This window comes from Arvicola amphibius, chromosome 2 (assembly GCF_903992535.2).
Source record: "Arvicola amphibius chromosome 2, mArvAmp1.2, whole genome shotgun sequence".
NCBI classification, from domain to species: domain Eukaryota; kingdom Metazoa; phylum Chordata; class Mammalia; order Rodentia; family Cricetidae; genus Arvicola; species Arvicola amphibius.
In genome coordinates this window covers 184042138-184069998 of record NC_052048.2, presented here as the reverse complement: position 1 = coordinate 184069998, position 27861 = coordinate 184042138, and the positions used below count along the sequence as shown (strand labels likewise).

Sequence of the window (27861 nt, the reverse complement as noted above, 5' to 3'; positions counted from 1 at the left end):
TTGGCTATCCTGTCAAGCTCTTTATTGAAGTCATCCTCTGTTGTCTGCCACAGACTGGGGTGGCTTAAGCCACAGACATTGATTTCCTGTCATTTTCTGGCCCAAAAGGTCCAAGGACAAGGTACACCGAGCTCACGGCGAGGGCCCTCTTCCTGTCTGGCAGGTAGATTTCTCTTGCTGTGAACTCAGGTGGCTCTTCCCTGCTGCAGGAGTATGCAGAAAGGGGAGCGCTCTTGAGTTTCTTCCTATAAGAGCATTGATTCCATAGCGAAAGCTCTGCCTTCTTGACCTGACTGCTTTCCAAAGGCCTGTCCTAATACCGTCACGCTGTGAGTTAGATTTTAATATATGAACTGGGGACAGGGGCGTAGTTCAGCCCACAGTATCCTCCATCAAAAGAGAGCTAAGCCCTTGTATTTCTGATATGGAATAAGATAGAAAACGGCAGGGCTTTTCCTATAAACGCCATAGGCTTAGTCTCGTGTTCCTTTATGGTTAATCTAATGCAGTGTTTTCTCCAATATTTTATCCTTTCAGCAAATAGACAGACTATATGATTAGTGCAGAAATTCATGTTATCTAAAGCAGTGTATCAGAAGAAGACCACAGAATCCTGTTTGCCATATTTAAAAGCCAAAGGACCACCCTCCTCTCTATTGTATGCTGCACATTTATGGGTAAAACAGGGCTGTGGTTCGTTGTGTCGTACATTACAGCAGCCCTGCTCCCCATCAGAAGTGCGTATTCTTAGGCAGCCGACAAAATTACCTGGTTAGTAAAATTTAGAACTGAGTGGGAGGCCTCACCAAATTAGCAGCATGTTTGGATTAGTAGAAACGCAGTGTGCTGTGAGTCCAGAGAGTGCGTTGTCAGCCATTCTTACCTACCGTATCTTAATACTCTCATCCTCTTTCTTAGCTAATTCACTAAGTAGAGGAATTTTTTATTATCTAACTTTGTCTCCTGTGTCACCACATCGTCAGTGTGGGGTCTGGGTAATCTAGCTTTTACATGGAACCCTTCAGAGTTGTCTTTTCCACATTCGCTGAAAATGGTTCAAGATGACGCATCCATGAATAAGGCCTTCACAGACCTCATAGCTATCTTGGTTATTGATGAATGTTCCCAAACACCATTTTCCCTTTCCAGAGTTTCCACAGGGTCCACTCCAGCCAGAATTTCCATACATAGGGTCAGCCCGAGCAGTGTCTTTGAAGATCCCGAGAAGAGTGTTTAAACTCCAGGGACTCACTGAGTATCTTCCGAAAAAAAAAAAAAATCCAGAGTTGAAGTCCCTCCCTCCCTTGGTGCTGAAGAGAAAACTGAAGTGAGCGGGTCTTGTCCTTACAGGAGAATGCTGTGAACGGGGAGCACCTGTGGCTGGAGACCAACGTCTCGGGCGACCTCTGCTACCTGGGCGAGGAGAACTGCCAAGTCCGATTTGCAGTGAGTATGTCGCACGGTGCCCATTTAGTCTTCCCGGGAAACAGCAGATGTCTGCGGATGGCAGGATGGAAGGAGAGTGGTTTCCAGATAGCCCAGGGTGGGCTTGGAAAGGCTCTATCCTCATGGCATAGACCTTCCCACTTGCCTTTAAGGTTTACAGCTTCAGCATCAAGTTTCCATAGCTCCAGGTTGTCGATTCTAATGACATAAAGGCTTCGTTGGGTAGGTTACACATAGCGTAGTGTGATGCTCAGTGCCACAGTGGTCCTGAGGGTGTTGTGGGAAGGAGTCAGAGAGGAGGTGAATGTAGATGAGGGAAGGTCATTTATGGTGGCTCGTGGAGTGGTAGGAGGCCTGTGTGGAGAGGAAGGGGGCCGCAGCAGTGGCTATGGGGTGTGAGATTCCCATGATGAAGGTGGAAGTGGCTATGTGGCGTGTAGATGAGGTTTGCCTGTCTCCACACTGGTATCTGGAGAACACAATTCCAGAAATGATTTGATAAATCAACAGCCAGGTGAGTCGGAGCAGCTTTTGCTTATTAAAACTCACTTTGTGCCCCTATTTAGTATAACCTATTGAGGGTTTACACTTGTCTTTAGGAGCTAGGTATGGGAGCTCTTACCTAAAATCACAGCACCGAGGAGGAAGGTATAGGATGTCACCAGCCTGGGTGACATAGTTACATAGTCTCGTTTTTCTATTACTGTGACAGAACATGCTTTAGGAGTAAAAGTTTATTAAGTTTATAGTTCCAGGTCACAGTCCACTACTGCAGGGGAGTCAAGGCGGGAGCTTGAAATGTCTAGTCACACGCACAATCGAGAGCAGAGAGAGAATGTGTGCCTGCATACTTACTTGTTCTTAGTCCCCTTTTCTATACTTGTATTGTCCGGGATCACCTGCTTAGGGAATGGTGCCACCCACAGTGGGCTGGGTCTTCCTGCCTCAGTTAAAGTCATTAGGACAACCCCATAGACACTGCCCACCAGCCAGCCTGACCTAGACAATCCCTTATGTAGGTACTCTCTTCTCAGTTGCTCCAGATTGTGCCAGGGTAACAATTACAATTAAACATTGAATTATAGGAAGACGGAAGATGTAGCTCAGTAGTAGAACATTTGCCGAGCATGTGTAAGGCCTTAGGTTTGATTCCCAGTGCTGAAAAAAAGAAAATAAACCATGAAGAAAGATCAGTGACCATACAGTAAGTCATGGAGTGAATGAAAGTTTTATGTTGAGAAGGTAGAATTAATTTTTGCCTTTATTTAAAAAAATTAGCCTAAAAATAGAGTGACAGAAAACTTGGGATAGTAAAGAACAAAGAAGAGAAGGCGTCCTTCCAATTTAAGAAAATAATGTCATAACGTATAGAGCATTTTTATTATATTTTTATTATGCATGAAAATGGTCGGAGGAAAATGTAGGGCAATCAAATAATATTGGAATGTGTTTCTGTAGCAAGGAAGACTGAGCTTCTGTAAGAGCTTCTAGAAGAGAAAGGAGCCCGAGGGCTTCTGGGTTGCTAAAACGACCAAGTCTCAAAACTAACACTTGCTCCAACACCATAGCAGCTTTTTTTTAGTAGGTAATTGTTTAGAAAAACTGTGTTTTTTTTTTTAATAAAAGTCAAGTTTGTTTAATGGACATAGGGAACAACAAAAGGCCCTGAAATGTCTCAGATGAGCAGGCTATGGATCTGAAGACTTGGATTTTGAGTCTCTGTGTTTCCAACCTCTGTGTGACATTGAGCATTCGTGACCTTTGGGTCATGGCTATCTTCTAGACAGAAAAAGAGAGAAGGATTAAATTGCTTTTGATTTTGTTTCTAATTTGGACCTGTAATTAATCGTTTGCATTTCTTCTAATCTTGTTGTGAATTCGAATGATTTAAATATCAGCATTTCAACTTTATGCATATGTAGTTTTAATTAAAGTATAATTGCATGGGGTTTGATTAAATTAACCAAATCTGTGAGAAGCTCAGCTGTTTGGACTAAAACGCTATAAATAATGAATTAACATGAAGGTCTTAGATAATTGTATAAACACTGGTCTTGGGCTAGCAGATAACATGAAATGGAAGAAAGGATGGCGAGCTTTGCCTTGCACGTGTCCTCTATGGATGCAACAGGTGGACTGGCTCATTACCTAGTCCTGTCCCTCTCCAAATGGCTCCCTTTGGTCCTTTTCTAGGCATTCATTTTGGGACAGCTGCTTGTTACACTTCTCTTGACAAATATATGGATTAATGACAAGCACCTCCTTTTCCCAGCATGCCCCTAGGTAGGGCAGGCTGATCTGGAGCTGACTTGGTAGCTGGTCCTTCTGCCCCAATTACCCTAGTGTGGCAATTACAGGTGTGCCATCACGCCCAGCTCCATCCTCTTCCTCCTCTTTGCCCACAGTTAGCGTTTCTGTCCATCATTGCTTGGCCACCAGGACCTCTAGGCCAGGAGAAACACAAGGCAAATAAGGAGGATGCTAGCAAGTGGTCCTGGGTGGGTCTGTGAGAACTCTGTGCCTTTTCACCCCCATCTTTGACTTTACTACAGGCACTTAGCCCTTTCAACCCCATTTTAAAAATGTCAGCAAGATGAAGAGCTGTCTTCCGAAAAGATGTTGCTTAAGCCAAGTCACAAACAAATGAGGAGGTGGGAAATGCCCCCATGTGTTTCCTCATGGCAAGGTCCTTACTGCTCCTAAGTGGAGTGAAGTGGGGAAATGCTGTGTGAGAAATTTGGTGCAGTGCACAGGTGGGATGCACTCGGCAGAGGACTGCCGTAGTGACTTAAAGTCGGAAACAGAACAGAAACAGACAACACACCAAAGGAACTATGTTGCCAGTCTATGTAGGAGACATAAACAAAGCAGCCCTGAGGAGGGAGTCAGCCTCATGGGCCTCTTTAATTAACTGGGGCTGATAAAGCCATGAGCCCTCCCAATGGCTGGTTTAGGCTGAGATGGCTTGTCACATGACCACTTGGTAGGAATGTCAATGAACCATCAGCGCATAGCTGGCAGTGTACGGCAAAGGCATTCGGGATCTTCTAGCTCTCCACCCAGTTCAGAGTGTGATGTATGACCATCCTGAATGCCGCACTTTGGAAGAGACATTGGAATGTGATGGAAGATCAACAGGAGAGCGAACTAGTTGGTTCAGGGTATAGAGCTTTTAGATAAAGTAAACAACTGAGTATTAAGGAGGGAATGTGTAGAAAAAGGCCTACTGTTATATAAAGAGCTTCTTTGAATGAAAGGGAAGTGACTTTCTGTCCGTAAGGAAGATAGAGCGGAACTCCAGATTCATACCCAGTGTTTCTAACAGCGGTTTTGACCCTCCAGTGGACTGAGGCACTTGTGAGCCTCCCTGCTCCAAGTACTGACTCAGCTCTGTCTGGAGCTGGACTTTTAAGCAAGTGATTTTCAAGAAGCACCTTAGATACTGTGGTGTGGGTGGTACCCAAACCTAAGTCTAAGAGTCTGTAGCACAGACTTGTTCATTAGGGTTTTTAGGTGCCTGGAGAAGTTGCTCTAAGGATATGTATGTTTAGGCGTGCTGTAGATGACTATCTTGCCAGGATGCTTCCAGAAGACTTCAGAGAAGGAAGATGCTCTGCTTGCAACTTCCATAGAAGTAAATAAGTTTTTGAGAAAAAGCATGCACATATAGATTATGTATTAGATTTATGCTTCCCCTCTTATGCCATCTTTGAAGAATGACGACCAGTTGGCATTATTATAGCCAGGTACTACCAGCTGACTTCAGGCAAAATAGAGTGGCGTTCTGGGAGAGGAAGGAACCCATCTCTGAAGACAGACCCTGCCCACCTTTTACCCTGTTTTATCAAAGCAAAGGTCACGTGAGGTTGACAGGGAAATCCTCGTGGCTAGATGTGGACGGAGGCTGTTTCACAGACGTGGAAATTGTGCTCATTATGTGTGAGGGGGCTTGAGGAGAGAGACATTTTCAGAAAGAAGAACATGAGAAAATTAAGAGGCAGAAGGCAATCATTAGGGCCAGGCAGCCGTCATGGTGTGTGAGCACACCGAAGGTGTTTATCGTTAGAAGGAATGGGCAGGGCAGAAAGGACAGATGGGCTTGGCTATGCCTCCATGATTCCGAACCAAAGCAGGGAGCATGCTATAAAGGTCAGAGAACGCACAAAGCGTGACCACATACTGTGTTGTCTAAACCAAGGCAAATTTAAAGGTGAACATGGGCTGCTGACGCCAGTGGCGCTGGAGGCCAGGGGCTGAATAAGTGCTGTGTCAGGGATACCGAGATGGTCACCCTAATTTACACGGACATTGGGTCATCTATTTAAAACCAAAGCTGGGGCTGGGAATGTAGGTCAACTGACGCATGCTTGCCTAGCATGCATGAAGCTCACATTTAATTCCCAGCACTGCCAAGCTTAAATCCAGGCATGATAGTGCAAGCATGTAAACTCAGCATTTGCGCTGGGGAGGGGAGGGGGGGCAGGAGAATCAGAAATTCACAATTGTCCTTAGTGGTATAATTAGTTTGAGGGCCAGCCTGGGCTATATGTGACTGTCTCAATGTATAAATGAAACCCAGGATGTACTGTAAGGGCAGGGCCTCCTGGTGCTGTGTAGATTGACGCTTCTGACTGTTGCTGGTGAATCTGGCAGGAAAGGCAGCGGCTGCGGGTGACTGGGGACTGTCAGGGGAGCATTAGCTTGGGATCCTCAGTACTGAATCGCTGGATCTGAAATATTTTCTCTTGGATCTCTGGTGGCAACATTCAGTACCAGAGAATCTGTGCCAACATTTAATGGGATTAAAGTTATTCTCTAGTAATCAGATTTCCCAAATCAGTGTTCTTGCCATCCTGTCTTCCTTGCTTCCTTCTTTCCTTCCTGGTTTAAGGAAGAGAAAGGGATGTACAGAGAATGAAATTGGAGCAGAAATCTCTCTGTGTGATTGCCGGGAGAATAACCTGAAGTCCAATTTCACTCTAGTGTTGTGATATTTATTTAAAAAAATTTAATGACATTAATTAATTTCGGGGAGGCTAGGCTATGTAGCATGCTGCCATGAGGCCAGAGAGAAACTTGTAGGAGTCCATCCTTCCCTTCCACCGTGTGGGTTTAGATGAACCTCAGGTCGGGAGCCTTTGTGTTAAGTCAACCGTCTTGCCGTGCCAGGTGAAATTTACTTTACATTCTTTTTGCATTCATTGATTCTCTCGCTGTCTGTGCGTTGAGGACCCAGTACCAGGGAACTCCACAAGTGTTGGGAATGCAAAGTAGTTTAGCTGCTACTGTGTGACAACGCCATTGTTCAGTGGGAACTGGACTAGCAAGTGTCCTGTCATTGCGGTGACGGTATGCAAAGATGGACAGCCATGTGTCCCCACATGATCTGAGCTCTGTTCTAGCCATCCATGGGGAACACGCTAGTGCACACCTAATTTCAGACTTGAAAGAGACATGTATATCCATCTGCAGACTTAAACGCGAGCCTGGAACCTTTGGAGCTGGGCAAGCGGAAAGAGGTAGTGTGTGGGTGGAGAGGAGCACTCCAGGCGGGCTGCTTGTGGCTGGTGAACTGGCAGAACTATGACCTTTATTTTACCAGTTCTTTTGTTACCATATTTGTCCTTGCAGAGCTGAAGAACTGTTACAGAGTTTGCCTTAGGGATTCTCAGTTGTGGAGGAGTGTTATCGTTAAACAAGAAACGCCCCCCAGAGGCTCATATGCTTGAATACTTAGTCTCCAGTTGGCCGCACTGTTTGGGGGAGGTTCAGGTAGTGCAGCCTTGCTGGAGGAAGTGTGTCCCGTGGGGCTTTGAGCGGTTATAGCCTCGGTCTACCTTCAGTTTGCTCTCTGCTTCCTGTGGGTAGGGTTGAGATGTGATGGGGGACTCCCATTGGCTAATAAAGAAACTGCCTGGCCCATTTGATTGGCCAGCCCTTAGGTGGGCGGAGTAGACAGAACAGGAAGAAGGAAGTGAGGTAGATGGCTCAGTCAGATGCTACGCCTCTCCTAAGTTAGACAGACCGCCGTGCCTCTCCTCAGAGAGAAGCCAGACGCAATGAAGCTCCAGCCCAAGATGGATGTACGCTAGAAACTTCCCGGTAAGGCACCACTTTGTGGTGCTACACAGATTATTAGATATGGGTTAATCAAGATGTGAGTAAGAGCCTGAAAATAATGGGCCAGGCAGTGTTTAAAAGAATACAATTTGTGTGTTGTTATTTCGGGGCATAAGCTAACCATGTGGGATCCAGGCAGGACGAAAAGCCGGCCCGCAGCTCCACACTACAGAATGGCGCCCACGTGGATGACTGAATCCACAGAAAGCTTGAGAAATCTTGAGAAATCTTGGGAAAGAATAGAGTAAAGCATGGCTTCTTGGTAGCAGCAATTTCTCGGCTCTGAACATGTGTTTTTTTGGTTTTCAGCTGTAGCAGGAAAAAAGTTGTGCTGTTTTAAAATGCCGGCTTTCTGGGCTGTCCTGCCAGGGCAAACTCTGACTCAGGCAGGCGGTCCAACAGAGTGTGGTCTGTGAGCAGAATGCTGCAGCTTGCTTGCCGGATGGGACCTTGAAATGCCATAGAGTTGTGGCGATAAACATGGCTCTGGCTGGTACCTCCGCCATGAGGCTGAAAAGCTAATTCATGGGCCGGATCTAGCTGTCAAAGCCACGGCTTTAATCCTGCTTATATTGTTTGGTAAATTAAAGACTCATGTGGTCAGAAAAAGTGAGATATACAGAAAAAGAAAGATTCAAAGTCGAAGAAAATGTCTAAATGGTTTACTATGTGTTAAAAATATATGCAAGCTAAAGGTTAAAGTTCTTAAAAGTAAAAAAAAAAAAAGGAAGTAGTTTGTTGTGGTGGTACACACCTTTAATCCCAACACTTGGGAGGCAGAGGTAGATTGACCTCTGTGAGACTTCAAGGTGTGGCAGAACAGAACACACCTTTAATCCCAATGCCTCGGAGGCAAAGACAGACAGATCTCTGTGAGTTCAAGGTGTTGTAGTACACACCTTTAATCCCAGTACTGGGGTGGCTGAGGCAAGTAGACCTCTGAGTTCAAGGACGACCTGGTCTACAGAGTTATTCCAGGACAAAGATATACAAAGAACTTGTCTCAAAAAAGTAAAAGTTAAAAAAAAAAGAAATAGAGGTTAAAGTAAAGCCGCATAAAGATGGAAAATACACAGAGAATCTTGATACTGTATGCTATTATGCTCTCTTTGAATTGTTTGAATGCTGAGGAAGAAGCAACAGCTGCTAAAAGATATTTGTTTATAAATGCTGCTGAACTAATCCAACATAGATATTTTGAAAATACCTTGACTTCAGAATTTGGATCTAAGGATATGATACTTTGGAAAAGAGATTCTTTTATTTTTACAGAAAATGAGACCGTATGGATTGCTTCTATCCCAATATGGTATGATAGACCACGCCCTCCTGAAAGGTTGCTGTGAACACCTTCAGAAAATTACTTCACCTTACTGATGACTGAGATGAATCTGGCACACAGGTTACACCATGAAAGATCTGATTAACAGCATCCCCATTCAGCAGGAAGCAGTTTGGAGAGAAATAACTGCGCCCATGTTCCCAAATATTGTTTATAAATGTTCTTCTACATTTAAAGGGGGATATGATATAGATATGGATAATTTGCATTGATATGGATTTTGCTTTAGTGATTTAAAATTAAGGTTAATTTTGTTATATGTATATGTATTTCTGATACTGATTAAGGTATTGTGATTGTGTAGTTCATTTTAAAAATGTAATGTATATAGGTTGTTAATGGATAGTCATCAATAATAGTAAAGCTAGTAGTCACGTTAGTTAGATTTTCTAGATATATAGAGATATATTTCAGTTAGATAGGCATACTTCATATCTTCCAAAGACTACAGAATATTGCATTTTAAATGTCTTAATAACTTAGGGTTTTTCATGACAATGAGACATGTCTGCTCCTGGTAGCACCAATCTACTTCAAGAGGAAGATGGGCATCGAAGAGGCTCCTTATTGAGTTTGATAGCCATTTGGGCATGAAACTGCTCTTGCCTGGACTATTGCATAAACTGGACACAGAGAACCCTCAGAGAGAGGACTGCTGAACTTGCCTAGAGGTGAGATGATCTCTTTGGGGTTCCTAATTCAAGAAAGAGTCTGCGAGACATTCTGAAGGACACAGCAGATAGTGACTGAACTACCTTTGAAATTTCCTGATCATGGAAATGTCTGCTGGAAACTATGGGCCTGTAGGCTGAAGATGGATGCCCCAACAGTACAAAAGAACTTTGGGTGACTGTCCAGGCAGTGAGATGTCTCTGTCATTTCTAGAGTTTTGGAAGTAGCTTACTTCTTGTTCACCTAGATAATATTGTGTCCTTCTGGAGTCTCTGATGGAGTTGAAGAATAATAGATAGATAGTTATAGTTGTTTTCCTTTGTTATGATAAAAGATAAAGTAGATATAAATATTGTAACTGTAATTCTTACTTGATAACTGTTTTGTTATATGTAATTTTACTATGTTAAAGTTAAAGCCTTTCTTTTTTTTAAACAGAAAAAGGGGAAATGAACTCCTTAATGAAACCATACTTGACAACCATGTGAAGCTAGATGGCAGTCCTTTAGGATAAGGTCATACTAGGGAAGGGTACACACTAATTCTAGCTGAAGAGTATCCTTATGAGGAGAACACACACGAAGGGGACCATCTGACAATGGAGGCAGAGGCTGGACTGATGACCGTACAAGCCGAGGATACGCGGGCCAAGAAGCTGCTGTCAGAAGCTCTGGGAGAGGCACAGAAGCTTCCTCTTCAGAAGCGCCTTCTCCTGTGATGATGCCTTGATTTTTGTACTCTGACCTTTGTGACTTTGAGAGCAAACGTTTGTGTATCTTTGTCACCCAGCTTGTGGCACTGAGGGCACTGCTCAGAGCTGAACACTCCAGCTGTCCTGTGAGTTGTGTTAGCTTGTCTAGCTAGACAGACGCCTCCCCTAGCACACAGGCCCACAGACACTCGCCAAGAAAGACAGCACAGCAGTCTTGAGGATCTACATGGAGGGGAGACGCTTTTGGAGAAAGCAGGCAGATAGGCAGGTCGGTGTGAGCCGTGGGGAGAGTAGGTAGATGGTTAGGTGACTGAGTGCACGTAGGTTGAGTGAGAAGGAAGGAAAACTGGCAGACTTCAGAATGCTCTTTCCAGATATATCGTGTCTATTTTTAGGCCTGCTTCTGTCACCTTGTTTTTGTGGGGCGGCTGATAGGTGCTGTTTTCTTCCTTTATTCTTCCCTTATGTGTAAGACAGAGTGGAGAGCGCTAAGCCCCGTGACACCCGGCCTTCACTCGCACCTCTTCGCATTGTTCCTTATAACCTGACAAGCACAGTCTTGCTGGGAGAGCTAATGGGTGGCCCTTGGGAGGCTGCGTGACATGGGATTGGCTGAGAGACTGGAATACACAGATCTATGTTTTCACCCCCCCCCCCCAAAAAAAAAACTGGGTGAAAACCCAAGACCTGCTTGGCTTCCCTGAGTCTTGGCCTCCTCTTTGATGGCTGCCTCTAGCATCAGAATCATAAAATGAGCGAGTGAGTTAGCCAATGACCATGCTCTCTGTCTTACCTTTTTGTTCTTTCTGGTAGTTCAGTGCCATTGACTTGGAGTCAATAATAGTTGGGTATTTTGCTCAGACTTTGGTTTTTAGCAAGGTCTAAGGTTTAGTATGAATCTTTGTGGTCCTCCTTCTGGGGCTGCAACACCTTCATTTTGTTCCTGTGCGTGGTCTTTGTCTTTCCTCTGGGCCACAGGTGGGCCCAACCACGTGCAGCAAATGGAAGTATCCCCCTTATAGGACACATCTCACAAAGTGTGTTTTTGGGAGGGTCAGAGGCCCCATTATTCCAGTCATGGGGTTCTATGACGTCTATCCACAGGGATGGCCTTGGGTTCTCGGAATGGATTTGGAAGACGACTCCAAGGGCAGCCACCATCTGGCATCTGTAAAGGACACGTTTCTCTTTCTGGTGCTTAAAATATATAATGAGAAGTCTGGGGTGATATCTTAGTTGGCAAAGGGCTGGCCTTGCAAGAAGGAGGACCTGAGTTTGATCCCTAGAACTCATGTGGTGGATGCCCTTGTAATCTTAGCACAGGGAAGGTAGAAACAGACAGGTTTCTCCAGGTCGTTGTCCTGCAAGTCTCTCCTAATCAGTGAGCTCTGGGTCCTAGTGCAAGGACTGAGGCTCAAAATCCAGGATGGATGGCTTCTGAAGAATGATACCTGAGTGCAAGTTGGACACGAGTGTGCGCGTGCACTTACACACACAAACACACACACACACATCCCAATGACCACGAACCCAGTCCTGCCGCTTTCATCTCAAGAAGAGGCGAGCTCCTGCTATGCTGCTATATTGTTATGTATGTATGCTACCACTCAGAAGAATGATAAACTCATAGCCCAGCATGCACAGCTGGGGACTTTCCTTCCAGTTATGTATTCAGGCTGGCGGGTGTTTGCACTGAGCTCCCACGCTACACTAGGGGTGAACCAAGCCTCACCTGCTTGTGCTCTGCTCTGGGACCTCCACACAAAGGTTGGGTTGTCCAGAATGGCAGATTAATGAGCCACCCCCAGATGGCAGGCAGCTCGGCTGCAGTGGGTGCAAGCTGTCAGAAGGAGCCATGTGTTTGTGTGGCGGGAGTGTCCAGGAGGCAAAGCCAGCTTCCAGGGTTGTTTGGGTACCAGCCTGAAGCCAACTCATCCAGGGACTGCCAAGGCCACTGTCTGCCAGAGGCTGCTTCTCTATCAGGATGCTGAGGGTCTAATGAATCAAGATGATTCAGGGAAAGCAGAGCCAGCAGCAACAATGGTTTACAGAGAGATTTTCATAGACAGACTCCCTGCTGCTGATTTCCTTTGGTGGGGGGATATGTGTGGGGAAAGGAAGTGGAGTCTGCCGTGAGTGGAAGTGGCATTGTCCTTTGTGTGTCTGGTGGACGATGGCTGGGCATTTCAATGAGCTCATCTGTTTGTGTGATTAGAATAGCACAGGGGTGGTCCTTTCACGGTGGCTGTTAACCATTGTTACTGCCACAGTTATCGCGATGGGCATTATAATTGCTGTGTGTACAGAATACTCCCCATGTGTACTGCCGATCAGCCTGTTTCATACAGGAGAGGCAGGATGTGAAGTCTGGGGAACATTAAGATTTAGTCACTTAGGTGATCTGGATCAGTAGCCCCATTGTCCACTTGTACAGCCTATTTCACTTCCAAATCATATTCTAGAGAGCACTAAAGTCACACGCAAAACTAACAGAGGATGTTATTTGCATAAGTGACCCTGTTTATACAACACTAAACACCTTTAGTACATATATCAGTGTTAGGAACCTCAAAGCTGCGGCTTCTCTGAGTGGAGGGAAGATTGTGTGACCCTTTGCCAGCCCCTCAGAATGCCTGTCAGCATCTCCTGGAATCTCAGTGTTCCATAGAAAATGACTTGAGAGGTGATCCCATGATGCTTTGCAGTTTTTTTAGGACTCATGCCCATGTCTGACTATTAACAATAACCCTGCAGGATGGTCATACCAGGAAAATTTCATGCACTGAAAGGTAAAAGTCAAAACCACATCCTAAACATACTCACGGCTTCGAAACTTTTTCTTCTTGTACGTTTGTGCAGCTATTTTACCTTTATATTCAATTTTTATATTGAAGCAGAAGCACGTGCGTGTGTGTGTGTGTGTGTGTGTGTGTGTGTGTGTAGCTTGAGCCTGAATAATTGCCGTCTCTTCTGCAGTGATAATTTTAGATTGAGGCTATGTTTGTGTTTGTATGTGGGGGTGTGTGTACATGAATCAGTTCTGTTATTGTTTGCTATTATATAATCCTGTTCCTCAATGATAAAGATAACTTGCACCCAACTCAGTGTTGTGTTTTTGTGTCACGCAGGCAATAGCCAGGTGCACAGAGCTGCTGTTACCTTTTCCAGAGTTTCTTCATGCCAATGGCCCCAAAACAGTAGATTGTAAACAATATTCTTACTCTTTGCATGTTGTCTGGCTGTGGGTCTCTGTATTATTACTATCTACTACGAAAAGAAACTTCTCTGATGAAGGTGGAGGGATGTGCCAACCTGTGTGTAGGAAGACAGAAACTGAGGGGGCAGTTTGTTACTATGTCATGTAACGAAATAATAATATTAAGGCCTATGCTCTAGCTAGGCTCCATTTCCCCCTCAGTTAATAGTTTCAGGCATGGGCTCAACTTGGATGGTGATTAATGCAGATCCACAACTAGTCAACAGAGAATAAAAACTGTGGCGTGCTCAGCTCTAATGGGACATCCGTCTATGTCATCCACCCTCCTACTAAAGCTCAGGGATCATTTTGAAGAAGGGGCAGAAAAAATTGTAAGGAACAGAGGAAGTAGATGCCTGTAGCAAGACAGCATTTTTGGGGAGCAGCAGCCCAGTTGCACATGAATTCACAGTGGGTGGGACTGCATGAACAATGCTTGTACAAGATCAAGCCAGCCGAACTCCCAGCGTGGGTGGGGGAGGGGCTCATGAAGCCCCACCCCTATTTATCTGCTGTTGGCACGTGATGGCTGCTGGTATGGTCGTGGGGGAGATGGAGTCCACTTTCTTCAGGGAAACGACCCTTGGAGAGGCTACCCAGGCTCCAGTAGATGGTCCTACACCATGAACTTACTGTCAGTGCTACGTGGACTCGCTGGATGTTTTTAGAAAAGAGAGAGAGCACATGAAATTGGGAGGGAAAGGTGGGGTGAGAGAGGAGGAATTGAAGGGGAGGAAATCAGGGGTGGATTTGATCCAAACATATTATATGCATGTCTGAATATTAAATAAAATATTTGAAACATATTCTTGTTGCTCCAAGACACTCAATTTTGGCATACTATTTGATTCTGTTGTTACTGAAAATGGTTAGCAGCTTCTAAAGATGTTGTGTCTGTGTCTGTATGGGAGGAATCCACTTGTGTGCTTGTGTGTGCATGGTCACAATAGCATGTGTGGAAGCCCAGAGGTCAATACTGGGTGACTTCCTCTAGTGCTCGTTTGGCTCCCACCGTATTTTTTGAGACAAAGTCTCCTATTGAGCCTAAAGCTTGCTGTTTTGACTATACTGGCTGACCAGTATGATCCCAGGATCAGCTTGTCTTCTGGCAGTGCTGGGAGAGGCATGCACTGCCACACCTGGCTTTTTTTTTTTTTTTTTTTTGGTTTTTCGAGACAGGGTTTCCCTGTAGTTTCTAGAGCCTGTCCTGGAACTAGCTCTTGTAGACCAGGCTGGCCTCCAACTCAGAGATCCGCCTGCCTCTGCCTCCCAAGTGCTGGGATTAAAGGCGTGCGCCACCACCGCCCGGCCACACCTGGCTTTTATGTGGGCACTGGGGAACTGAACTCTGATCCTCCAGCTTGTACATCAGTTACTTTACCCATTGAACCATATCCTCAGTCCCTTATCTCTGTTTTATAGCAACATTTTGCTGTTGTCATCCCTGCCTCTTAGACCAGGATGGAAATTCTTTTAAAACATCAGGAAATGGAAAAGCATGCCTTGATATCTTGATTTAACAGGAGGAGGGTGCTGTTGAGGTGGGTGAATTTTAGAATTGAATGACCTGGCTTTGAATCTAGGCTTTGAGTAATAGAATATTTGGTATTGTTTTCAACTTCTTTAAGCCTGAGTTTCACATCTGGACAGTATGAATAACATACAACTGACTTCTTATTTTTCCCTTAAGAATTATACAAGATAATGTAGACATAACAGCCTCGTGTTAAAACCATGAATATTCCATAAGAGGAATCACTACAATCGTTCCTCCTTGAATGGTATGATTCAGAGACTGTGAGCCCCCAGATATACCGAGAGTGGCCCTGAGACACTGAACCCATAGTATAATAGGCTTGTAGTGACTTAAAGTCACCAGCTGTGTTTGTGTCATCGAGGAAAACTGAGGACAAGATCTTATGTAGTGAAATAACCAGCCCTGCCAAAGTCATGCTGTCCTTGGGTGCAGCTCCTTCGCTGTTCTCCTCACCTTTTCCTAATATTTAAACAAATTACTTGATGCTATTCCTCTGTGTGTCTCCACTGGTAGACCATAACCTCCATTTTGCTTGTGAATTTTGCATTTGTGTTCTGGGTTCTCCAGCACTGAGAACAAATGCTTTCATTGATAAGCACCCAGCAAGTTTTCAGGGAAGGAATGAATGATTCAGAGATTCGATGGTTGGAAGACATGCACACGTAGACGCTTGTTGCTAGGTCAGTCTGACATTTAAATGCCACCATATGCACAAGCTGGGATGTCTGAATTCCTGTTTTATCTTTAAGACTCTTGAGGGAGAGGTCCTGCACTCACTACTGCCCTGTTTCAGTAGGGCTTTGCCTAGTGAAAACCATTTTGCTTAATTTTCTTGGGTATTGGAGATTGCTTTCTGTCATTGTCTTATAGATAGTCACAGTATGGATGCTATTAGTTCACCCCTAAACAGCAGAGTACCTAAACCAATCTTATCAGATCTTGTATATCTGTCCTGCTCTCTCTTGATTCCCCACTTGACCACTGGCAAAGAAAATAAGAACTGAAATCTAACACAGTGGCCGGAAATGAACCTAGAATCCATCCTTACCTAGTCCTCCTTGGGCCAGCTGCCTAAGCCCACTGGGTCTTTGTCCCTTATCTCTAAAGTGACTGAAAGGGGGCTGTATTTATATTGCATATACTGCTAGGCTTCTAATAAACCTCTGTCTCTGGAAGTGATATGGGCAGGTATGTGATTTAGAGAAAACAGCATTGCCAGTTGCTGATAACAGGGTGAGGTGGCCCATGACTTTAAGGCTGATCTTCTGGACTAGATTGGGTGGAAGACCCTGCCTTTATTATGTCACTAATATCTTGGAGTGTGGAACACAGTTCAGGGGTAGCTTCTTTGCCATAATTTGACATGGTTTCTTAAGTAGACATGATAATTTATATTAAAACAAATATCTCTCTAAATAATGGTTAGAATCACTTGCCTGTGATCTTTAAAAAATAATTCTCTTTCTACAAAGTTAGGTGATAATGGGACCATGAAACAAAGCAAATGGCATAAATGGTGCTTCATAGCTGCAAGGACAGAGGGTTAAATTCTGTATTTTCTATTGGTGTTAAGCCTCAAATCTCTCTATGTCCATGACCTACTATCCTGGAAAACAAGAGAACCATTGAGATGACTTCAGTTCATTTTCCATGAACTCCAGTGTCTTATGAGTTTTATAATACATATGCATCTACCATCAATTATATCTTAAATTAATGTGCTTAATTAAATTAATATGTGTGGGGGGCTCTATCAGTCCTATTTACTGGTGTCTATGTCTGTGTGCATGTACTCACACCATTTTGTGAATATATCATTAATTCATTCAACTATCTATAAGCTATATGGCAGCCTTCTTCAATAATACAAATAACTTTCACTAGAGCATACAACTGTAACAGAAAAGCCACAGAACCAACGATGACAGAGCCTGAGACCCAGTAAAAGTTGGCATGTGCCAACGTTTAAATTAGTGACTGTCCGTTGCTGTGTAAAATAAGATCTTTTGTGAAGCGTAGAGAAGCAACTATGGAAAAAGAAAGAAAAGACAGGCAGGTCCAAGGCTGTCAGGAAGAAGCAAGAACAGAGAGCAACAACATCCAGAGATGACCAGTAATCGGCTATAGGATATGAGCTATTCTTGGGTAAGAGGAGAGCTAGGACGAAGAAATGTAAATACAACTCTACTCTTGGAAGACTTGAGTTCACAAGCCGAAATCTCTTTCCTTGAGTCATGGCTGTGTGAGGTAGAAGGACTAAGAAGGCAGCAATCTAGGGCCAGTCAGTGAAGGGGAGCAGAAAGCTACAGTGTCCCTTTTAGCTGTCTCCATCTCTGTTGGTGCCACTTTGTTCAGCCGGGCCAGCTCGTGCACAGTCATGGGGCCATTCTCCACATCTCACAAGGAACACCGGTGAGTCTCTGTTTGTCTCATGTCTCAATAGCTAGACCTAAATTTGAGGTAGGGGCTTTTAGTACAGTGCTACGCAGTAGTCACCTGACTGAGTTCCGCCACAAGGACTTCTGGGGTTCATGTGGTCACTTTCTAATGGAGTCCACCAGAGAAACCCTGCACTACAGTCTTGTCCTGTTTAATGATGGGGACGTGCTCTGAAAAAAGTGAATCATTAGGCAAATTCATCATTGCATAAACATTAAAGAATGTGCTTATTCAAAGTGTGGTATAACCTACTATATGTGCATGGTACATCACATGATATATATATATATGTGTGTGTGTGTATATGTGTGTATACATACATACATACATACATACATACATATGATCTGTTATTGACCCAAATGTTCTGCAGTGTGTGAATGTATTTACCACTCTCTGCCACTAACACAAAACACTCTGGACACCAAGTGCTGAAGACAGGATGGGGTGCCACTCTGTCTAGCCAACCACCTGCTCCAGCTTGGAATCAACACAGTTCTAGAAACCTGGTCCTTATCAAATTGCTTCCTGGGTTGGTTGCTTCCCAGGAGGAAGAAAAGTTTCTCCATTCTAGTCTCACAGTCAGCCCACAGAACCACTGCTCTCCTTGGCTCTCTGCTCTAAGATTTGAGATTTTCCTTTACTATGAAGCTTATGCGCTGCCGTGGAAATGATGCTCTTCGTATAGGTCCAATATCCGGAAGGTGTTTCTCTTCTTTCTCTCTGTGTGTCTCTGGAGGCTGTGCAGTTTGCACTTCTCTTTTCAGCTCAGGTGGCCTCCTGACTTAGCGTACCTGAGGCTACTCAGCAGAGATGCCTCCGGGAACAGAAACGCTTCATGAACAGGATGCTTCGGCCAGTGTTCCTCCGAACAAAACAAGGTGCAGGAAGTGCTTATGAATTGGGTTTTATTGCAGTGCTCTAAGGCAATTCAGCCACAGCCCAGGAGGAAACTATTAAATGTGCAGTCAACCAGGCAAACTTCCTAGCAAAGTTGATCAAAGCGTGGGTTGAGGCCATCCCGGACTGCCCAGTGTTCTATGGGAAAACAATGAAAGCGTGAGAGGTCAGAGTTGACTTTGGTGGAGGTTTGGGGTGGGCTGGAAAGAGCTGTTATTGTCATATTCTTCATTAGTGCTGTAGCTTCCCCCTAAAGCTTGGACCCCAGCCCATGGCTCTACTGGAGGTGGTGTGACCTTTGGGAGATGCTTCTAACGGAAAGGGGGTGAGTCTCTGGGGACTTAGCTTCGAAGACTCCTGGCACCTCTGTGTCTTCTCTTTCTGTTCCCCAGAAGCCCCACCACCACCACCACCACCACACATAGCAGCTATGATACAGCAGGGTCCAAGGCAGCGGGGCCAAAGGCCTGAGTGCTGAGAAGTCTGAAGTCATGAGTCGACAGAAACCTTGTCCTGTATGAATCTGGTTAGCTCATGGATCTGTCGCAGTAACAGAAAGCTGACAAGTACAGTCACGCTTGCCCCTCTGGCGTGTTTTTCTCTTCCATCCTTAGCACTCTAGACCAGGCCCTAGTCACCTATTCCGAATCATCACCACATTCCCAGTGACTTTCTCACTAAGAATTAAGCACAATATTTTAACTATAATCTGAATGACCCCGCGCAGTCTGGTTGCCATTGGTGCTTAGGCCACGGAGTTTACTCTGCTACCCAACGCTGGCACCCTGGCCACTCCCCAAACATCCCTATGTCCTCATACCTCTGGGCTTTTCTTCCCTCTTGCTGTTCCTCTGCTTGGGTTGCTTTCACCCCCACTTCCCATCCAGCCACTAAACCTCTTAACTGATAACTCACGAAAATAGACCTCTGTGAACCCGGTAATGGTACCCAGCAGACACACCAAAGCTGGTCCCTTCTCCTGTTAGGAGACAACGGTGCCTCCTAAACACCAAGACTTGAGATCTTCCCCTACCAGAGTTTCCAAATGTCTCCATCTATTAAGGCTGAAATCCAGACTCCACCGTCTCCTTTAGGTCCTTCTCAGAGAATCAGTCTCTGAGCCCTTCCCTCTTCTACATGACAGCTTTTATTTTCTGAGCCATTCCCTTTGGTGATTGGTGACCAGTCCAGCTGACCACCCTCCTGGTTTGTCTAAAAATGTCCTTTGTTGTATAAGTAAAAAGGAGCAACAGTGGAAGTTTAGCTTGGGCTCTGAAGCCACAAAGCCAGGGCTTTCAGATAACGCCAGTCTTCATTTTTCCCAGATCACATCCCAGGTTCCCAGAGAAACAGGACTTGCCAAGTATGCTTGTCATTTCTTCTAATTAGGCTTTAAAATAAATCAGAGAACTCTTGGTTTCATTCACCTTGACTTGTACAGCAGCAAAGTTCAGTTTATGTTGCCCAGAGATGTAGATTTCCCCTAAAGGGTGCCATATTCCTGACATCCTAAAGAGAGAGGAAAAGAGAACCAGTCTAGCCTCAGGGGACTGTGAGTCTTCTCCACCCTCATATAGGGCTGCCACAGCTAGGCTTCACGGTCCTCTGGGTGGGTATGGGAACCTCTTTTGCCCTTTGACTGGCTTGCTGTTTCTTCCTCGTCTGGTTCCCCACCCTCCCTCAGTTTCTAATCCAGAAAGGCCAAGGGGCTGAGGAACTGATGGGGATCAGCTGCAGGGGTTCAGGCAGCTTTATTCCTGACTTGACAAGAGCTGTCCTTTGGCAAGGCTCTGTCCCTACCTTGAGTGGCACCAGAGCTCACTGCTTGGGGATGGATCTAGTGTCAACCCAGCCCTTGAAATGCTTCCTCCCATCTAGTCATTCTGCCATGCCCCCCTCCACCCTAAAGCACAGCATGCTGTGGTCCTGTTGCTTATATAAGCACTGATCACGTTTTTATCAGACCAAAGTAAGATACAGTGGGAAATAAACCATATAATTGTCGTCGTACTTGGGTTGTCATCCTTCAGACACCTACCGCCACACATGGGCGGGTTACTGGGCATAATTTGAATACCAACAAGGACAGAATCAGGAAACTTTTACTGACAGCACGGAGTCTAGAGCAGCCAGTGCAGGGAGCCTTTAAGTTTACTGAGGAGAACAAATCAATACATTCTTTATCATTTGAATTTAAAAATGTGTCCAGTGTCTCAGACAATCTTTAGTTTTTAACTCATATTTTTTTGTGTGCCAGATTCAGTATCAAATGGACCCCAATATTAAAAGTCACAACCATTTCCATGTTTTGTTAATTATTTATACTTGATTCAGTTCACCGTTTCTCAAAATGGAAGAAATACCGGCTTCAATAAGACTTTCGCGGGGGACGGCGGGGGGGGGGGGGGGAGATGTGGCTGTGTTTGGAATGCATCTAGGTTCCCGTGTGCTGGGTACTGTTGCTGTATTTCCTGTTGTGTTGATAGTTTTGTGTTGCCGTGACAAAAGTATCTGACCAGAAATGAGGGAGAAAAGGTTGGATTAGGTCCAAAGTTTCAAGAAGTATTCAGTCCATCAGTGAAGTGTCTCAGTCTGCAGTGGTCAGAGTTGTTGGCGGTGGCTGTTTACACGGTGGCAGCCCAGGAACCAGAGAGAACAGACTAGCCAGAGGTGGAGTCAAAGGCCTGACCCTAGTGATTCGGTTCTAACAGCCAGCTCCTACCTCGGAAATATTCCAAGGCGTCATAAACTGGAGGCCAAGTATTCAACGCACGAGCCCGTGGAGTGCAATTTAGATTCAAACTGTGGTCCTATGTTTGGTGTAAGTCTTCAAACAAAGAAGTTCAGCATAACTGAGCGAGAATTCTGTGTTTTGAGGCAGTGTTTGCCCAGAAGCTTGCTATCCGGCTGTGTCAAATGAGCTTCGACAATCCAAACACCAGCATTCTGATGTGTAAACTGTCGCGGACTGGATGTGAAGTACTCTGCTTGCGGTTCGTGGGCTGAGTGCTCACTTCTCAGGCAGAGCTGCCTCTGAGAAGCGGTTAGACCGAGTGATTGCCCAGTGGCCTGTTAGCAGGTAGATTAATTTCTCCTTTCAACAGAGAGCAGGTGACTAAAGGTAGGCCTAGCACTCCCTGGAACTGAGGCAGTAGTTATAGATACCTAGGAAACCGCTGGCCCACTGTGGAGTCATGGGGCCAGGTGATAGTTGGAAAGCGGAGGGGGGCGGGGGGACCGCCAGCAATCAAAGGGAGCTCAGCTGCAGGGAGTAGATTTTAGGGGTGGTGCCTTTAAGAGGTACATCCTGCCTCCTCCCCTCTCTGTTTTCTGGTTGCTGTTAAGTGAGCTGCGGTGTCCCACTAAGTACATTGCCATGATGCTCTGCCTCCACAAAGCCCCTGAAATGGGACCATAGGATGGAAGCTCTGAAGCCGTGGAGCAAGTTAAAATTTTCGTCCTTTAAGCTGTTTCTCTCAGATGTTGGGTCTGGAAAAGTCTAACATATAAACCAAGAAGTTACCAGTGAACATATTGGGTTCGCTGAAACAACTTCTACCAGTGGAGAAAATAACACCATGTTCTTCCCGCTGTGGAAAAAGACCTTGGCTGTCAGTGAGAACTTACTGACTTCGCTTCGTATATGAATATCATCATATCATGCAGGTTTCTCTAGAGAAACAGCACCAATAGATTATGTGTGTATATGTGTGCGTGCATGTGTATGCATGTGTGTACGCTGCATAGTCTTGTCTCGTATGTATATTAAGGAAAGAGACTTATTAGATTGGCTCACATCATGGGGGTAGGTAGTATGACCCTGGTTGCCAGGATGTTCTACCCGACGGCTGCACAGTTCCCAATGCAGAGACCTAGAAACTCCTGGAGAATCACTGTGCTGTCTACATAAGCAGGTCAATGAAGCCGGAATCTGAAGTCAAAAGAGGATGCTGGCAGCAACTCAGGTAACATGCATTCTGGAAGGAAAAGGTTCGGGCAAGCAGGCGAGCAACTCTGCCTTTGCCTCATGCTGTCCGAGCAAGGTGCTGCCCATTGTTGATCCTACATCGGTTGATCTTTCTGTAGACATCCTCACAGACATGCCCGAATGGTGCATCTCCCGGCCTCATCCTAAATCCCATCAAGATGATAATGAAGAGCAACCACCAAGGCTGGAAACATCAACTACCTGATTTTACAGACTACAAGCTGTTCGGGAGCTGTCAGTTAGGAAGCTAGCTGAGCATGAGGCAGTGGTCATGAATGGGCATTCAGATTGTGGCTTGGGTATTCTGCATCGAAAGACCCAGAAGCGTGCAATATATTTTAAGAAGGTCTTTAAAAACTCTGTATTATTTAAATAAGATTAGCTTTAGGACTTAAAGCACTTTAATTTGTGTGTTGTCATCCGTAGACGTTCATGCTTGAATTAATTGAGATGAATGATATTAGTGTACTTGCAATAACCCAGAAAGCTGAGAGAGAGAGGATATATATTGACCCCATGGCTCTCCTACTCTTGTCAGCTGTGAGGTTTCCATTTACCTCTCGGTCTGCTGACCACCAATCTGCCAGGACAAAGGGGCAGAAGTGGCGATAGAGAGCTCTGGGTGGCCTGTGAACAGGGTAGGAATGGCCTTCGGGGAGACAGCTTGAATTTATTCCAGAGTGCGGGGAGATACAAAGGATGGGTCCAGTGGCCGGGGCATCACCTGATTTGCATTAAACAGCACGTTCCTATCGTAAAGCTCCTAGTACTAGCCCTAGCTACCTTATGTGGAATCCGTGTTTATCATAAAGCTTCTAGCACGATGTCTAATTATCATATGGGAGGCATGGGAAAAGCTTCTGCCGGGAACTGTGTCAAGGGTCACACTAGAGATAAGCTAGGTATCCAGGCCTAGAGACATTCTCCAAATAGTCAGATAAAGAGCAGGAAGCCCTCTACTGGGAAGGAGTCCTCCATGCTGCCTAGCCTGGAGAGAGCTTCCAGGTCAAGGTAGACTGCAACCTGTGACCAGCAGGGCCTCCCAACATAAACCAGATCCCTTGTCCTAGAAATGATTTTGATGCGGCGTTGTGACATGAAAAGCAAGGGAAGGAGGAAGTATGGGCTCTCGTTTCAGTGAGTACACACGATTTCCATCCAGTGCTCTTCCTTCCAAACCTGCACATACTGCTGGGGAAAAGCCAGGCTTTCTTTGTATGAGCATTGTATTAGTCTCATTAAAATAAAATCAAAATTAGGAATGGAATGGAAAGAAAGCTGGAGGACAGTTTTATTAGAATTTATGGGAAAACAGTAGGACAAGCCAACTCTAAACCGTGGCAACCGCCAGGTGGAGGGAGATGGAGAATAGGAAGCGAGGAAATCATGCCTTTTAGGTTGAAGAAAACCAGCCTGCTTTGCAGTGGAGGTCAGCAAGCAGCTGCATGCTGGAGTAGTGTGGGATTTATAAAAAGAAAATCCAGAGCATTAGAGAAAACATGTATGTATTTCTGGACAGGATCTGAAAAAGACAGAAAGTAACGAAACTTTTTTTTTTTTGGAACTCAGGAAAGTGCACGGGCTTTGTAGTGCATCATATGGTAAGTAGCTGTAGGGAGGAGAGGCTTCCGAGAAGCACATTATCTCATTAAAGGGGTAATTATTCCTCCCATATCCTTATCATGTGTTCAGATGAATCTGTTTTCCTGAGAGGTAGACTAATGACCAGGTGATCGGCAGGCGCAGTTGGAATAGCACTTAAGAGAGAAGACAAGAACAGAACATGTAGTAGGTAGAGATAAGAGGATGTAGTCTATCTGAAAACAGATCAGAAAGTCCCGTCACCACCAAGAGGACAGCAGAACACAGAAGGAGGTAGGAGTCACTGAGAGAAGATGCCTTCCAGACTCTGTGAAATCACGACTCTATAAATGTTAGCTCATCTTGAGTAGCTATGCCTGGCTTGTGTAATCTGTTAAGGATGGTGGGCTTCGGGGCCACATGGACAAGGATCAACTCCGGTTTCCTTAGCTTCCTGGTAACTCTCATTAGCAATCTGACTGAAATATCACACGCACTTCCTGCAGGTGCTGCTCATGCAGAGATCTGACCGGGATAGCCATAGGGAGGAGGGAGCAGTGGCCATTTGCTTATGAACAATCTAGTTTATGAAAATTTGCAGTCAAATTTGGTTACTGGTGCTGCTGTTTTTGTGACTACCTACCATTGCTACGCTATGATTGCTGCTACTACTGTTTTGTATCCTTCCTCTCAGTGGCTGTGTGTATTTCTCCTCCTCTTCATCCCCTTCCTCCCCATTCCTCCTTCTGTTTTTGGTTGAAGAACAAGACACTTTCAACAACATCCTTAGGTGTCTTGGTTTCGCTTATTCTTTGCTATTTGAACAATCAATTAATTGCCAAACATACTTATTGTTCTACCTCATATTAGGAAGATCAAAGCCAAGAGGGGGTCACGATTTAACATCCACAAACACAGCTTCAAGTGTCATTGCTGTACTGTTTTGTGCACTTTGGTGGTTGCTGGTGACACAGTTCTCACTGATGTCTACAGAGGCCGGTGTCCAGTGTTGTTGAATGATGGGACCCCTATGGTCCTATCATTTCTTTCCACCTGCCTCTCCCAGCATCCCCAGGGCTGCCTGCAGTCTATCCCTACAGGGCCCTTTCTCCACAGCAGCAGTGTTGGGTGTGTTCCTGACCTGCCTGCTCCACTGGGCTCCACTGTGCTTCCTCAGCAAGCCGTTCAGCAGACACAGGTTACCATCAATCTACATTGATACTTACCCACCTGGGTTCTTTGGAGTCTCCTGTTATTGTGAGTTTCTGTGCTCAGAATGTATTTGGTGTCTCAGGTTATATTTAGTTTTAAAATTATCTATCATCTACCTATCTATCTCTATCATCTATCTATCTGTCATCTTTCTATCTATCTATCATCTATCTATATCTATCTATCTATCTACCTATATATTTATCTACCTATCTATTTATCTATCTTTGTACTGAGTTCAAAAACAACCATGTCTTTTTAAAAAAGATTTATTTATTCATTATGTATACAACATTCCTTCCATGTATGCTTGCATGCCAGAAGAGGACACCAGATGTCATTATAGATGGCTGTGAGCCACCATGTGGTTGCTGGGAATTGAACTCAGGACCTCTGGAAGAGCAGTCAGTGCTCTTAACCTCTGAGCCATCTCTCCAGCCCCACAACCATGTCTTAACATAAAGAATAACAACCAACCTGTCAACTGCAGTGTTAATGACTTGATTCCAGTTCATCATCTTGGGGAAGGGAACACTGGTTTAAAGATGACCTGTTGGGTAAAGTAAACATCTACAGTATTTAGAGTGTCTAAGATCTTTACATGTAGCATAGTGTGTTTCCTGTTGCCTTGGTTACTACCGCCAAACAGAATCATGAAGGCAACTCTTCCTTTGGGCCTGTCCTTGTATAGAGGTCATGTGTATCCCTAGCAGCGCCGCCAGGTGGCGCTGGCAGGAATGACATCTAGAGCCCACTCAGTCACCTCTCTGCTTGCACCACATTTGAGCTTTAAATTGTTGGAGACAAGCTAGACCCTGACAAGCTTCGCGCTGTGAATTTATACATTTCCGGGGTTATCAAGGCTACATTTTATGATACTTAGGAGCCAGACAGATTGGGTGTGCTGTAGCCTCATTGGCAGGCCTTGGGCAGGTCACTCACTAACTGTGTGTGGGTTTTCTCATCTGTGAAGCAGGGGTGGTGCTGTCTCTACTTCACAGGGCTGCAAGAGTTAAGTGAGTTATCATCTGTGAAGAGCCCATGAGGACAGAGCAAGACCTTAGTCTTAACTAGGGGCTCCTGCGGTCTTTGTTGCCCTTTGTTGCCGTTGCCATTGTTATTGTTGTTGTTGCTTCCTGGGCGTGAAGCCAGACTTGTAATCGCCCTCCTGAAGATATGGGTAGAGACCCAAATAGCACAGCGTGGATTTGTGTCTAGAACAGAAACTTGAAGCAGCCAGTCTTCGAAATATAGCCTCTGATAGTAAGCATGGAATGCTTGATTCCTATAAGACATAAGTAAGAAGGCTTCCCCTGTTTCTCAACGGTGCAAAGGAAATATAAAAGAAATATTTTTTTTTAAAAAGTGTAGAAAAGTTAGAAAAGCTTGAGGGCAATGCTTTCGTTGTTCAGATGCAACACTGAAAACAGATGGAACAGAGTAAAGGGCTTGGCTTGTGCTACAAGCCCTATTTGCAATGGTATTATTGTCATATTTGGAAGAAGTCATCTGGGTCACTCTGACATGTTTAGAGATTTTCAATTTGCTAAGGAACAGAAGTAATTGCAGTGTTGCTTGATTTCCGGAGCCTCTCTTTCATATCAGGGAAGTCTCCAGAATAACTCGCTAACATATCTTTCCTGTATTTTAAATTGACTGTTGCAGAAATCTGCTCTCCGGAGGAAGTGTGCGGTCTGCAAAATTGTGGTCCACACGGCCTGCATTGAGCAACTAGAGAAGGTAAGAGAGCGCCACCTGCTGGCGAATGTATTCACTGCCACGACTTGCCGAGATTTGGTGTCAATTTCTAACTTTAAAAACAACGGCTTTAAAAAACAAAAACAAAAATTGTGAGTTCAGTATGACTACCAAAATAACAATGAAAAGGCACTATATGAAGACCATTAGTCCTGTTGTCTTCCTGAGTTTAATTTTTATTATGTTGTGTTGGCTTTTGAGAAAGCCCAGCACACACCAATTCTCTTTCAGTCTCTTTTCCCATAAGATGTTTCCTTTAAGGGGGAAAAATGCAATAAGCTTTTTAATATCGTAGCTTCCATATGTTTCTCTTTGTGAGTTCACGTCTTCCTAAAGTAGCTCTAAGGGAGAGAGCAGAGCCAGCTGAAAGCAGCCCTCAGACTCGGCCGCAGACCTCATGGGCAGTGTTTTCTGCTGGTGCAGCATAAATGCGTGTTTGAGCTGGAAGTGGCATCCCAGGGGTGGTGTCTTGTCTCCAGAAGTGGATTCTGAATAGTCTATTTATTTATCAGCTGGGGGCGGGGTGGGAAGGTCTGTAATAGAGTGTTGCCTGCTGCCCTCCCTTATAGTTCTTACTTTGTGTCCTGGGAGACCCTTGGTGGTGTCTATATTCTCATGCTGCCGCTTGCAAACACAGTGGGGATCTTTTAGCTTTGCGCAGTATCTGCTTAGCTTAACCAGCCCCACCAGCTGCTGTCAGCTTATATCTTAGAGCCCTGCCCAGCACTTTGAATCTATCCCTGCTTGTCTCCACCCTTTATACAGAAGCAAAAGTGGCCATGAGGGCATCTCCCATCCGCAAAACAAGGCAGTACTCTTCGGGGATTGACAGTGCATGTGTTTGAGTGGTTATCACAGTAGTTAGGACCGCTGGGGCTTATAGTTTCTCCTTTTAAAA

The 27861-nt window shown here is 45.0% G+C and overlaps 1 protein-coding gene across 3 annotated transcripts in view; it reads left to right on the top strand.

Moving 5' to 3' along the window:
- Dgki (diacylglycerol kinase iota) overlaps positions 1-27861 on the top strand; it is a 454067-nt gene that overhangs the window by 158594 nt on the left and 267612 nt on the right. For all 3 annotated transcript variants that reach the window (XM_038320431.2, XM_038320432.2, XM_038320430.1), the window contains exons 3-4: positions 1351-1446; positions 26871-26945. In XM_038320431.2, the coding sequence (XP_038176359.1) occupies positions 1351-1446; positions 26871-26945 (171 nt within the window). The remainder of the gene's footprint in view (positions 1-1350; positions 1447-26870; positions 26946-27861) is intronic.